The sequence below is a fragment of the Rana temporaria genome, chromosome 10 (assembly GCF_905171775.1).
Source record: "Rana temporaria chromosome 10, aRanTem1.1, whole genome shotgun sequence".
Taxonomy (NCBI): Eukaryota; Metazoa; Chordata; class Amphibia; order Anura; family Ranidae; genus Rana; species Rana temporaria.
In genome coordinates this window covers 36,442,711-36,456,307 of record NC_053498.1, presented here as the reverse complement: position 1 = coordinate 36,456,307, position 13,597 = coordinate 36,442,711, and the positions used below count along the sequence as shown (strand labels likewise).

Sequence of the window (13,597 nt, the reverse complement as noted above, 5' to 3'; positions counted from 1 at the left end):
CCAAACTCAGCCCACGTATAACGCAGGGGTGGGTAGCTCCTCCCACTTAAATAATTTTCTCCACACATGGCAGGCGCACATGGCTTCATCGCACGTGTGCCCGACTTCAATGGCGACGTTAACTCCTTCCTCACCAATCACATTTTTGACACACGACAATTCCTTGGATCAATTACTGATTAAACTTCTGAACTTGAGGATGTTGAGGTAATAGCCAATCCCGGACGAGCCCCCACATGTAGCGCTCACCCCCGAAGGAGCCGCTGATAATAGATGGGATGGCAGATTTACCTCATAGCTCTTTCCAAATGTCTAGGGATGAATGATGCATGCAGCAGCAGCAGTAAGGAATGTCCACAAATAAATGTCTTTTTATGTGCTCTTTATTACCCAGCCGGGTAAAAACAGTTAACAGGTGATGAAAGGGATAGAGATGAGAAGGAGAACAGCAGATTCAGGTGTAGTATCTGGAACAATCCTGTTCCTATGCGTAACACTTTCCTTACCACTCCTGCTTGAGTGGGCTTAGCGTGCCTGGATAAACCTCTCTCACTGACCTAGCAGCCGGGACACCGCTCGAATCTCTTTAGGAAGAAACCTCTGCCACAGGCCCTCTTGAATGAATGTCAGAAAGGAAACCTCTGCCACAGGCCCTCTTGAATGAATGTCCGAAAGGAAACCTCTGCCACAGGCCCTCTTGAATTGCAGATACGGAGGTAACCCTTTTTGGTAAAGTTACGCCTGAATCCTCTTTTTAGCGTCGACACAGGTACCGACTGAAAGAGGAGTCAATCCTTCAGTGTCCGGTCACCTCGATCCCCGGTGGTTTGTCAGAATATTGGATTGGATTGGCCAGCCTCTCATTGGTGCGCCTCAGATGAACTTCCCACCGAACAGCTACACTTGCTTGGGATCTTTAAAAGTGGGAACCCGATCGACTACTGAGTCCCCGTCCTGCTTGAATGCTCCGGACCAACTTAGGCCCAAAACCAGGAACACTGCATAGCACGCCCGCTCCGGCCAGGTAGGCCATAACACTGAGCGCTGTGGTGTGGCCTAGAGGTCGACCGATATATCGGTTGGCCGATATATCGGCCGATATTTGGCGTTTTTAAATTAATCGGCATCGGCCGATTTGTGCTTTAAAAAAGCCGATTGATAAGTTCAGCACCGCGACTTGCAAAAAGCTTCTGCAATACAAGTCAATGCAAGTTGCCTGAAGCTTCCCGTAGAAGAATTCTCTCTCTCTCTCTCCCCTGGGCAGACTGCCAAGTTTTAGAAAAGATATACAATGTTGCTACTTATCAATTAACTGAACTCCGTGTAGGAGAATTCTCAGTTTAACCATTTAAAGGCTAAATCTTTTTTTACATTTGTTGCTTACAAGTAAAAATCCTGTATTTTCTGCTAGAAAATTACTTGGAACCCCCAAACATTATATATTTTTTTTTAGCAGAGACCCTAGGAAATAAAATAGCGATTGCTGCAATATTTAATGTTACACGGTATTTGCGCAGCGGTCTTTCAAACACATTTTTTTGGGAAAAAATATACTTTAACAAATAAAAAAAAAAAACTAAACAGTAAAGTTAGCCCATATTTATTTATTTTTCGACCAAAAGTTTTCATTACCTGTTTTTGTGTATTACATTTTTTATATATATATATATATATATATATATATATATATATATATATATATATATATATATATATATATATTACACAAAAACAGGTAATGAAAACTTTTGGTTGAAAAAAAATAAATATGGGCTAACTTTACTGTTTAGCCCAAAAGCGCCTGAAAAATCGGCTTAACATATCGGCCCAAAAAAATCGGCATCATAAATCGGCTATCGGCCGCCGTGATTTCTAAATATCGGCATCAGTATCGGCCAGAGAAAAACCCATATCGGTCTACCTCTAGTGTGGCCACCCTAAAGGTGGGCGCCACACAGAAAGAAGACCCGGCCAAAATGGCGTCTGTTCCATAAGTACCATCTCCCAGCATGCCCAGCGAGGCCCAAACCTCCTGATTGGCCGCTGGGAGAGAACACCCAAATCTCAACTCCACTGCTGCCACCTACCGCACCGGGATGGGGAAAACACCCCAGCACAACAGAATGAGCCCACAGCACAGCCAAGCTGAAACAGAGACCCAAATTTGAACTAATTAACAATGGTCAGAGTTAATTAACTCTCTGACCCCCCTCTAAATTTCAATAGCACCGGTTATGAAAAGTAACCAGGCGCTACATATATATATATATATATATTTATATATATATATATACACATTTTTCTCAGAGTGTAGATCTATGTTTGTTAGACATGTGCAGAATGGAAACATTTGTTTAGTTTATGACAGAATTGTTATGTTACTAATTTGTTACGTTGATTCATTTCAGAATATATTTTAAATTTAATTCCATTTATACATTTTCGAATTCCATTTTTTTTTAACTATTTGATTTTGGATTGGTCGAAAAATGATCAACCAATTCGAATTCTGTGTGAAGAAAATGCAAATGTCAATGTAAAAAACAGAGAGAGAGACAAATAAATCCACAGTAGCGCACTAAATTAATCTATAAAACTCCTAAATATTAACATTGTGAAATGATTAACATAAAACACCCATACATAATGAAAAATGTCCATGTGGCATATTCAAAATATATATATATGCTCCAACATATGCAAATCAATATGCAAATCAATATGGTAATACAGTCCAACTTAAAGCAGAGGTCCACACAAAAATGGAACCTCCGCTGTCCGGATCCCCCCCCTCCGGTGTCACATTTGGCACCTTTCAGGGGGAGGGGGAGGTATTTGCACGGACTTCCGGGCATAGAACCCCCTGCATATCTGCCGCAGTCAACGCCACATCTGGCGCCCCCCGCTGTCTTCTGGGAGACACGCAGGTCCCAGAAGACAGCAGGGACCAGTGGCATTGCGCAGCATAAGTTGCACATGTGCAGTAGGGGACCAGGAAGTAAAGCTGCAAGGCTTCACTTCCTGATTCCCTTACCGAAGATGGCGGCTGCAGCATCCGAGGACCAAGGGACAGGTCGGCCTCGGGTGCTGACATCGCGGGCGCGCTGCACAGGTAAGTGTCCTTATTTTAAAAGTCAGTAGCTGCAGTATTTGTAGATGCTGACTTTTCAAAACAAAAAATTTGGCGGACCTCTGCTTTAAAGTGATGAAAAAAAAAATCTCATTGATCCATCAAAATCTTTCACTTAAAGCGGGAGTTCACCCAAATTTTTTTTTTTTAACATTAGATTTAGGCTAATTAAGGGGAGCAGAAACGGGTATTTTTTTTTTTAAATCAATGCCATACTTACCGTTGTAGAGATAGATGTTCTCCCGCCGCTTCCGGGTATGATCTTCGGGACTGGGCATTCCTATTTGATTGACAGCCTTCCGACGGTCGCATACAGCGTGTCACGAGTAGCCGAAAGAAGCCGAACGTCGGTGCAGCTCTATACGGCGCCTGCGCACCGACGTTTGGCTACTTTCGGAAAATCGTGACGCGATGTATGCGACCGTCGGAAGCCTGTCAATCAAATAGGAACGCCCAGTCCCACAGCCCATACCCGGAAGCGGCGGAGACGATCGCTCTCTAAAATGGTAAGTACAGCTTCGATTTAAAAAAAACTACCCGATTCCCCTAGACAAAATGAGCATCAATCTAATGTTAAATTTTTTTTTCGGGTGAACTCCCGCTTTAAGAATAAGGCCCCTTTCACATTGGGGCAGGAGGCGCGGTGGCGGTTTAGCGCCGCTAAAAATAGCGGCGTTATACCGTTGGATTTGCTGCGGGATTCGGCCGCTAGCAGGGCGGAATTAACTGCAGAGGCGCATTGCGGATGGTATTGCCGCGGTTTCCCATTGTTTTAAATGGGAAGGAGCGGTATACACGCCGCTTCTCTCACCGCTCCAAAGATGCTGCTGAGATTTTTCTCTCTCCCGCCAGCGCATCGCCTTAGTGTGAAAGCCCTCCGGCTTTCACATTGAGGTTGCTGGGAAGGAGTTTTTCAGGTGGTATAGCAGCGCTATTTTTAGCGATGTACCGCCTGAAAAACTCCTCAGTGTGAAAGGGGCCTAAAGCTCACCAGATGCTGTTGCCATTCACTCTGGTGTCTGGCAAATATCTCCTTATTAGATGTTATTGAAGAGCCCCTTTTACATGCCAATCTCCATCCAGATAAATAAAGACACATGTGGGGATAGAAATTGAGACAGAGCCTCCAATAGTGTAAAAACACCTTAAGGTAAATTAGTTTATTAAAAGTAAAATAATGCTGGTTGTTAAGGAGTGGGCTGGGAAGCTTCCCTGCCTAGAGCTCAAATGTAAACTAAAGAATGCCGGCAATAGAAAATTCTGAAAAAAATAACTGCCAAAATCTATACCAGACCCTTACTCGAGCATGCAGCGCCTGGCAGGCCAGGAAATGGGGGGCGAGAGAGCACCCCCCCGAACCATACAAGGCCACATGCCCTCAAAATAGCGTGGTGCTTTGGCCGCCCCAAAGAACCTTGTCTCCATGTTGATGTGGACAAGGGCAGGGGGTTTTATCGGAATCTGGAAGATTCGGGCCCCCCCCCCATGTGAATCTCTGTGGCCTACCCATTCACCAATAAAGTGTAAAAAGATAATAGAGGTACAACACAAGTTTTTGACAAGTCCTTTATTAAAAAATGATAAATAAATGTCCCCTGGTGTAGATCATCAATCATGCCGGCTGCACCGTTGGACCCAAAAATAGAGAAAAAAAAACCCCTCTAGCCTCGTTAAATGCTCCCGTGACTACCTGCTCCGCTGGCTGACATTTCTTAACCACTTGGTAACCGCCCTATAGACAATATACGTCTACAGGGCGGGTGGTTAACTCTAGGAGGGCGTCAATGTACGTCCTCCCAGAGTCCGTCTCCCGCGCGTCCCCTGGGACGCGCACACGGGAACATCCGTGACCGCCGGGTCCAATGACGGAGCGATCACATGTAAACAAACCGGCGTCTTTTGATGACGCCGGTTCCTCCCTCCTCTCTCTGTACCGAGCGGTACAGTGTGAGAGGGGGGAGCGCGGGTGTCAGCAGCGCTGTGGATGGATCTGTGACTATTGCAGTCACAGATCCATCCATCCCTGCTCAGCCATCCCTGAAACCCCCTGCAATACTGTGCAATACACTCTGCAATACTGTGCAATACACTCTGCAATACCCCCCCTACAATACTCTGCATACCACCGGCAATACTCTGCATACCCCCCTGCACAATACTCTGCATACCCCCCTGCGCAATACTCTGCATACCCCCCCTGCGCAATACTCTGCATACCACCCCTGCGCAATAATCTGCATACCCCCCCTGCGCAATACTCTGCATATCCCCCTGCGCAATACTCTGCATACCCCCCCCCTACGAAATACTCTGCATACCCCCCACCTGCGAAATACTCTGCACACCCCCCCCCCCCTGCGAAATACTCTGCATACCCCCCCTGCGCAATACTCTGCATACCCCCCTGCGCAATACTCTGCATACCTCCCCTGCGCAATACTCTGCATACCCCCCTTCGCAATACTCTGCATACCCCCCTTCGCAATACTCTGCATACCCCCCTGCGCAATACTCTGCATACCCCCCTGCGCAATACTCTGCATTACTCCCCGGCAATACTCTGCATTACTCCCCGGCAATACTCTGCATTACTCCCCGGCAATACTCTGCATTACTCCCCGGCAATACTCTGCATTACTCCCCGGCAATACTCTGCATTACTCCCCGGCAATACTCTGCATTACTCCCCGGCAATACTCTGCAATACCCCTGCACAATTACTCTGCGCAATTACTCTGCAATACCCCCGCACCAATACTCTGCAATACCCCCGCACCAATACTCTGCAATACCCCTGCACCAATACTCTGCAATACCCCCGCACCAATACTCTGCAATACCCCCGCACCAATACTCTGCAATACCCCCGCACCAATACTCTGCAATTCCCCAACACCAATACTCTGCAATACCCCAACACCAATACTCTGCAATACCCCGGCTAATACTCTGCAGTACCCAGAAAATACTCTGGGAAAAAAATGCGTTTTAACCACTTCCCGCCCGCCGGCCGTCATGACGTCCTTGACTTTGTGCAGGGATATCTGAATGATGCCTGCAGCTACAGGCATCATTCAGATATCATTTTTTTCAGCCGGCGATTCCCTACACCGTAAGAACAATCATGTCGGCTGTTCCGCCTCTTGATCGTTCTTACGGGAGGCGAAAGGGGACGTCTCCCCTCCCTTCTCCCTCTGGTGCCTCTTCTGACTCACCGCTACGATCGAAACCAGGATCGTTTTATTTTTTTATTTTTTTCAGGCTTCCCAGCCTAGAGGTGAGATGTGGGGTCTTATTGACCCCATATCTCACTGTAAAGAGGACCTGTCATGCTATATTCCTATTACAAGGGATGTTTACATTCCTTGTAATAGGAATAAAAGTGATCAAAACATTTATTTTTGGGGAAAAACGTATCAAACTAAAATAATTAAAGTGAAATGAACAATAAAAATATATATTTTTTTTTAAAGCGCCCCTGTTCCTGCGTGCTCGTATACAGAAGCGACCGCACACGTAAGTCCCGCCCACATATGAAAACGGTGTTCAAACCACACATGTGAGGTATCGCTGCGAACGTTGGAGCAAGAGCAATACTTTTGGCCCTAGAGCTCTTCTCCAACTAAAAAGATGTAACCAGTAAAAATATTTAAAGCGTCGCCTATGGGGATTTTTAAGTAGCGAAGTTTGGCGCCATTCCACAAGCGTGTGCAATATTGAAGGGTGACATGTTGGGTATCTATTGACTCGGCGTAACTTCATATTTCATATTATGCAAAAACATTGGGCTAACTTTAATGTTTTTTTTTTTTAAAAGCACAAAACCGTTTTATTTCCAAAAAAACGCATTCGAACAATTGCTGCGAAAATAACGTGCGCGATAAAAAGTTGCAACGACCGCCATTGTATTCTCTAGGGTTTTTGCTAAAAAAGCATATATAATGTTTTGGGGTTCTATGCAATTTTCTAGCAAATAAATGATGATTTTTCCATGTAGGAGAGGAATGTCAGAATTGGTCTCGGTGCTCCAGAACGCCTGATGGTGCTCCCTGCATGTTGTGCCTCTGTATGTGGCCACGCTGTGTAAAAGTCTCACACATTTGGTATCGGCATACTCGGGAGGAATAGCAGAATGTGTTTTGGGGTGTAATTAGTGTTATGCATATGCTGTGTGTGAGAAATAACCGGCGAATATGAACATTTTGTGAAAAAAAAATAAAAAATCTTGATTTTGCAAAGAATTGTGGGAAAAAATTACAACTTCTAAAAACTCACCATGCCTCTTTCTAAATACCTTGGAATGTCTTCTTTCCAAAAAGGGGTCATTTGGGGGGTATTTGTACTTTTCTGGCATGTTATGCCGCGTACACACCATCACTTTATGTGATGAAAAAAAACGACACTTTCTGTGAAGTAAAAAATGACGTTTTTGAAACTTCAATTTTCAAAGACGAAGTTGCCTACACACCATCGTTTTCTCACAATGTTCTTGCAAAGTGAGGTTACGTTCCACCACGTTTTACCATTGAAGCTTGCTTCATAAGTAGCTTCTGGGCATGCGTGGATGAAAAAACGTCTTAGAAAACAACGTTTTTTGCTACACACGGTCAATTTCTGTGAAGTAAAAAGTGCACTTTTGAAAAACGACACATAAAATTGAAGCATGCTTGAATTTTTTTTGGTCGTTTTTTACAAGACATAAAACAACGTTTTCCCCCACACACGGTCAATAAAAGTGACGTTTTTAAAAACGTCATTTTTTTTCATCACATAAAGTGATGGTGTGTACGCGGCATGAAGGTCTCAAGAAATGAGAGAGGCTGTCAGTACATCGGGTGTGATCAAATTGATCAATTTTCAGTAATTGGTACCATAGCTTGTAGACCCTATAACTTTCACCCAGACTAAATAATAACCCAATTTTTTTTTTTTTTTTACCAAAGATATGTAGCAGTATACATTTTAGGCCAAATTTATGAAGAAAATTTCATTTTTTGCAAAATTTTATAATAGAAATGAAAAAAAATTCATTTTTTTAGAAAATTTTCGTTCTTTTTTCATTATTAGCGGAAAAAATAAAAACCGCAGAGGTGATCAAATACCACCAAAAGAAAGCTCTATTTGTGGGAAAAAAAGGACAAAAATTTCATTTGGTTACAGTGTTGTATGACTGAGTTATTGTCATTCAAAATGTGAGAGCACCGAAAGCTGAAAATTGGTCTGGTTATTAAGGGTGTTTAAGTGCCCAGTTGTCAAGTGGTTAAATAGTTAAGGGGTGGAGTCAACCGATGATGTCAGCAAGTGACCCCCACCCACTTGTGACATCACTGACCAAGCATGCACCCTTGTGGAAGTTGCTTTGCATACAGAATTTTGTTTACTTGATTAAAAAAAAAAGATTTACATTTTAAGCATTTCAGTACATCGTAAAAATGAATATAGATGAAAAACTAAAGATTACTGTCTAAAATAATATTATTTTTTATTGTTTTTAAAGAACCCCCCATGGAAAAAAAGTTGGGCGAACATGAGAAACATAAACATTTGGAAGATGATGTTGTTTTTTAAATTATTAATCATTACAATTATTAGCTTCTGGTACAATGTTGAAAGACGTACAACATTTTGCACATGTGCAAGCACAAACCAATCCCTTGATACAATGAATTTGAAAAATAGGATGCCATCCATCAATGACTGTGCCTTTGAACCCACTGGTATGTGGACTGTGGAACCTTCAGGGCGTTTAGGAAACCTCATAGGGCAATATGCAACGCTGTATGCATTTGCAAAACGTCATGGACATCAAGCTTATATTTTACCCAACATGCATTCAGCACTGTCTAAGATATTTAAGATAAAGCTGCCAGTTATTAATGAGGAAGTTGCAAAACGCATACCATGGAGGAAATTCGGAATGTACAATGAATGGATGTCTGAAGAATATTATAACATCATTGGAGATTTTGTTAAACTTTCTGGCTATCCGTTTTCATGGACCTTCTATCATCATATCAAAGATGAAATTCTTAAGGAATTTACTTTCCATGACTTTATTAGAGAAGAAAGCAATGCCTATCTTGCTGATATACGGGGGAACAAAACTAACACTACCTTCGTTGGCATACATGTCCGTAGAGGGGACTACGTTAATATTATGGGGAATAGTAAGAAAGGTGTACTAGCTGACAAAGAGTACCTGCAAAAGGCAATGGGGTATTTTAGAAAAAAATATAAAAACCCGTTGTTTGTGGTTACCAGCAATGGGATAGATTGGTGCAAATCGAATATTAATAATTCCTTGGGAGATGTTTACTTTCTTGGGGATGGCAAGGAGGGATCGCCTAGCCGTGACTTTGCTCTCTTGGTCCACTGCAACCACACAATTATGACCATAGGTACATTTGGCTTATACGCTGCCTATTTGACCGGAGGTGAAACCATCTATCTTGCAAATTATACTTTGCCTGATTACTATCATGGCGTAGGTTGGAAATATGAAACTATTTATCTTCCTGAATGGATAGGGATTCCTGCTGATCTTACTCCAATTTTAAAAAAGAATCTCACTGAAAGAAGTAGTGTTAAAGTAAACGTGTCACAAACTGCAATAATCTAAACATAACATTTAAAGAAGTTTGGGGTTATAAAAAAAAAAAAAAACAGTACATACTCACCTCTATGCTGCAGCATCACTGTGATGCTGCAGCTGTCCCTTGTTGGCTCTAAGCCTGATGCCGCATACACACGGTCATTTTTCGGCATGAAAAAAAAAAACGTTGTTTTTCAGCATGTCCAAAAAACAACGTTTTTCCAACTTCATCATTAAAAACGACGTTGCCCACACACCATCGTTTAAAATAAATGATGAACAAAGCTCGGTGACATATAACACGTACGACGGCACTCTAAAGGGGAAGTTCTATTCGCCTTTGGGCTGCTTTAGTTGATTCCGTGTTAGTAAAAGACGATTTGCGATTTTCTGTTACAGCGTGATGAATGTGCTTACTCCACTATGAACGGTAGTTTTACCAGAACGAGCGCTCCCGTCTCATAACTTGCTTCTGAGCATGCGCGGGTTTAAAAACGTAGTTTTAGCCCACACACGATCATTTTTTACAACCCGAAAAACAACATTTTTTAAAACGACGTTCGAATTTGTTTTTTGTCGTTTTTCAGAAGCCGAAAAATGATGTGTAGCCCACACACGGTCATTTTAAATGACGTTTTTAAAAACGTCGTTTTTTTTCATGCCGAAAAATGATTGTGTGTACACGGCATGAGAACTGAGCGATCGCATGACTGCTCACTTAGCTCTCAGTCTGCATGGAGAAGAGGTTAGTGACAGTCAGTCATTGCTCTGCTTGCTCCTCCAGCGCTCACTGCAGCAACGGGCTAAAGAGGTGGTGGGTGCAGCTGGCTCCAGCGCTCAGCCTCCCATTGAAAGGTAGAGCCAGCTGTCAATCAGGCAGTTGGGTGTATCCCAAAAATATTGTCAGTATCATTCCAAAGCAACTTCTGCCACGTCAGCATATAGTGCAGAGGTGCCCAACCAGTAGAATACTGTTATTAACCACTTGTCCCCCGAGGAGGTCATATGTGTGGTAATATCTGAATGATGCCTGCAGCTACAGGCATCATTCAAATATCAATGTCTTTAGCCGGCGATTCTCTGCACGATAAGAATGATCAAAGCGGCAGTTCCGCCACTTGATTGTTCTTATAGGCAGCGGGAGGGGACGTCCCCCCCCTCCCGCCGCCATCCGGTGCTTCTTCGGGCTCTCCCGTGCCATCAGGGGCCCGGAGAACGAATCGGCCGGTGCTGGCTGGGAAGCATAGAGATGACTGGTGACCAGATTGGTCAACAGTCATCTTTATGACCGCCGGAGGCTCGGAAGTAAACAAAGCCGCAGTCGCGGCTGTCGGCATGAGATCTGTGAATTTTTTTTTCACAATCTCATGCTTGTAAGCCTGGAGGAGAGATGTGGGGTCATATTGACCCCACATCTCTCCATAAAGAGGACCTGTCACAGTGATTCCTATTACAAGGGATGTTTTCATTCCTTGTAATAGGAATAAAAGTGATAAAAAAATATATAAAAAAAAGTGTAAAAATAAAAAAATTAAGTAAAATAATTTTTAATTTTTTTTTTAAACACCCCTGTCCCCGGTATCTCGCGCTCAGAAGCGAACACGCATGTAAGTCCCGCCCACATATGTAAACGCTGTTCAAACCCCACATGTGAGGTATTGTCGCGTGCGTTAGAGCATGTGCAACAATTCTAGCACTATACCTCCTCTCGAATAGAAACCTGTAAAAAAAATGTAAAGCGTTGCTTATGGAGATTTTTAAGTACCGAAGTTTTGCGCCATTCCATGAGTGTGCGCAATCATAAAGCGTGACATGTTAGGCCCCGTACACACGATAGAATCCATCCGCTGAAAAATCTCAGCGGATCGGTTTCAGCGGATAGATTCTATGATGTGTACATTCCTGCGGATATTTATCCGCGGAAATTTCCCAATTCCAGCAGATAAAAATTTGTAGACATGTCTACAAATCTATCCGCTTGAATTGGCTCTCGCGGATCGATCCGGTGGTCTGTACAGACTCACCGGATCGATCCGTCCGAAGGGATCCCCCGCATGCGTCGTAATGATTCGACGAATGCGTGGAATTCCTTTTATGACAGCGTCGCGCACGTCGCCGCGTCATCATCGCGGCGACGGCGCGACACGTCATCACGAGGGGATTTCGGCGCGGATTTCGATCCGATGGTGAGTACACTCCATCGGATCCAAATCCGTGGAAATCCTCTCGTGTGTACTAGGCCTTAGGTATCTATTTACTCGGCATAACATCATCTTTCACATTATACAAAAAAATGGGGCCAACTTTACTGTTTTGTTATTTTTTAATTTATAAAACCGTTCCCCCCCCCCCCAAAAAAAAGGCGTTTGAAAAATGATTACGCAAATACTGTGCAAGAATAAAAGTTGCAATGACCGCCATTTTATTCCCTAGGGTGTCTGCTAAAAAATATATATATAATGTTTGGGTGTTCTGATTAATTTTCTAGTAAAAAAAATTAGATTTTTACATGAAGGAGAGAAGTGCCAAAATAGGCCCAGTGGACAAGTGGTTAAAGGTCAGTTGTATTACTAAAATCACAGTGTATATTTGGGCAAATCTGTTCTGCAGTGGTTACTAGGCTGCTTTCAAACTGATCCGTAGGTGCAGAGCAGTGCACCTGTGGGTTACTTGCACTGAGCCATAGACTTCTGTTATAACCTGTGAGTTTGGTGAGCTTTCTGAACGTGCACAAAACCTTCAGAATATAATAGAAGTCTATTGCAAAGTGCAGGAAAGACAAAGGTATACTGCGTTGCAACGGCGGTGCGGGTAAACGGCCCCTTTCACTCTGTCAGTCTGATCCAATTGGACCCTCCATTTACCTCTAAGGAATGGCAGATGTAAACCGACTTGTGTCATACCTCCGCTAAAAAATAGAGCATAGTGGGCTGTGTCCACTCTGCATATACAGAGTGGATACGGACCTGCCATTCGCCCGATCCACTCATTGTGGCCCACAACCGGTTACCAAGTCGCTTAAAAGGTTGGGCACCCCTGATATCATGGGCTATAGCTATACAGTGACCACTGTACAAGTAAAGTCCTGGCCGGGGGGAGGAAGAGAGCAGCGTGGAAGCTTGTGATGGGTAAGTGATCAACAATAGCATGGAGGTTAACCATTTTTCACTGCCCTGACAGTCAGTGTAGATGGGTGGTTAACACTTTCAATGCTGTAGCACCCTTTGACAACCCAAAGACAGGACAGCACCTCCAGATGCCAGGGGCAGGCTAGCATTTCACCCCAGGGCTAATTCCATAGGTAAAATGGAGGGGGGGGGGACCGAGACAGCCTTTGTGTTAGGGGTCCCAGATACCATAGCAAATTACTTACAGACTCTCTAGATCCAGACCAATGTCCAGCTTCAAAGTGTCAGAAACTTTAAGCTGACTTGGCAACACTGTAAGCACATTCCCAAATTCCAGTGAATCCTCCAAGTGAGTCACCGGGCCCTTCTGAGAGACCAACCTTCTTCATGGCTCTCTCCAGCAAGGGGCCTTCCCCCGGGTCTGCTCTTTAGCATAGCTTCCTCCAGACTAGGCAGGACAGCGTTTTGGACCACTCCAGCAACTAGGCCCCAAAACAGGACATGCTTCCTAGGCCTCTAGGGAAAGGGAAGCTGGCCTTTTCCTATATATGGACAGGTAAAGGGCAGGGTAAATAAACCTACAGTGCCTTGCAAAAGTATTCACCCCCTCCCCCCCCCCCTTTGGCTTTTTACCTATTTTGTTACATTACAGCCTTTCGTTCAATGTTTTTTTTTTTTATTATTTGAATTATATGTGATGGATCCGAACACAATAGTCTAAGTTGGTGAAGTAAAATTAGAAAAATA

At 43.6% G+C, this 13,597-nt stretch overlaps 1 protein-coding gene across 1 annotated transcript in view; it reads left to right on the top strand.

The window, feature by feature from the left end:
* LOC120916524 (galactoside alpha-(1,2)-fucosyltransferase 2-like) overlaps window positions 1–9,810 on the top strand; it is a 145,467-nt gene extending 135,657 nt beyond the window's left edge. The window contains exon 3 of the mRNA XM_040327543.1: window positions 8,628–9,810. Within this exon, the coding sequence (XP_040183477.1) occupies window positions 8,628–9,749 (1,122 nt within the window). The 3' untranslated portion in view covers window positions 9,750–9,810. The remainder of the gene's footprint in view (window positions 1–8,627) is intronic.
* The last annotated feature ends 3,787 nt before the right edge of the window (window positions 9,811–13,597 follow it).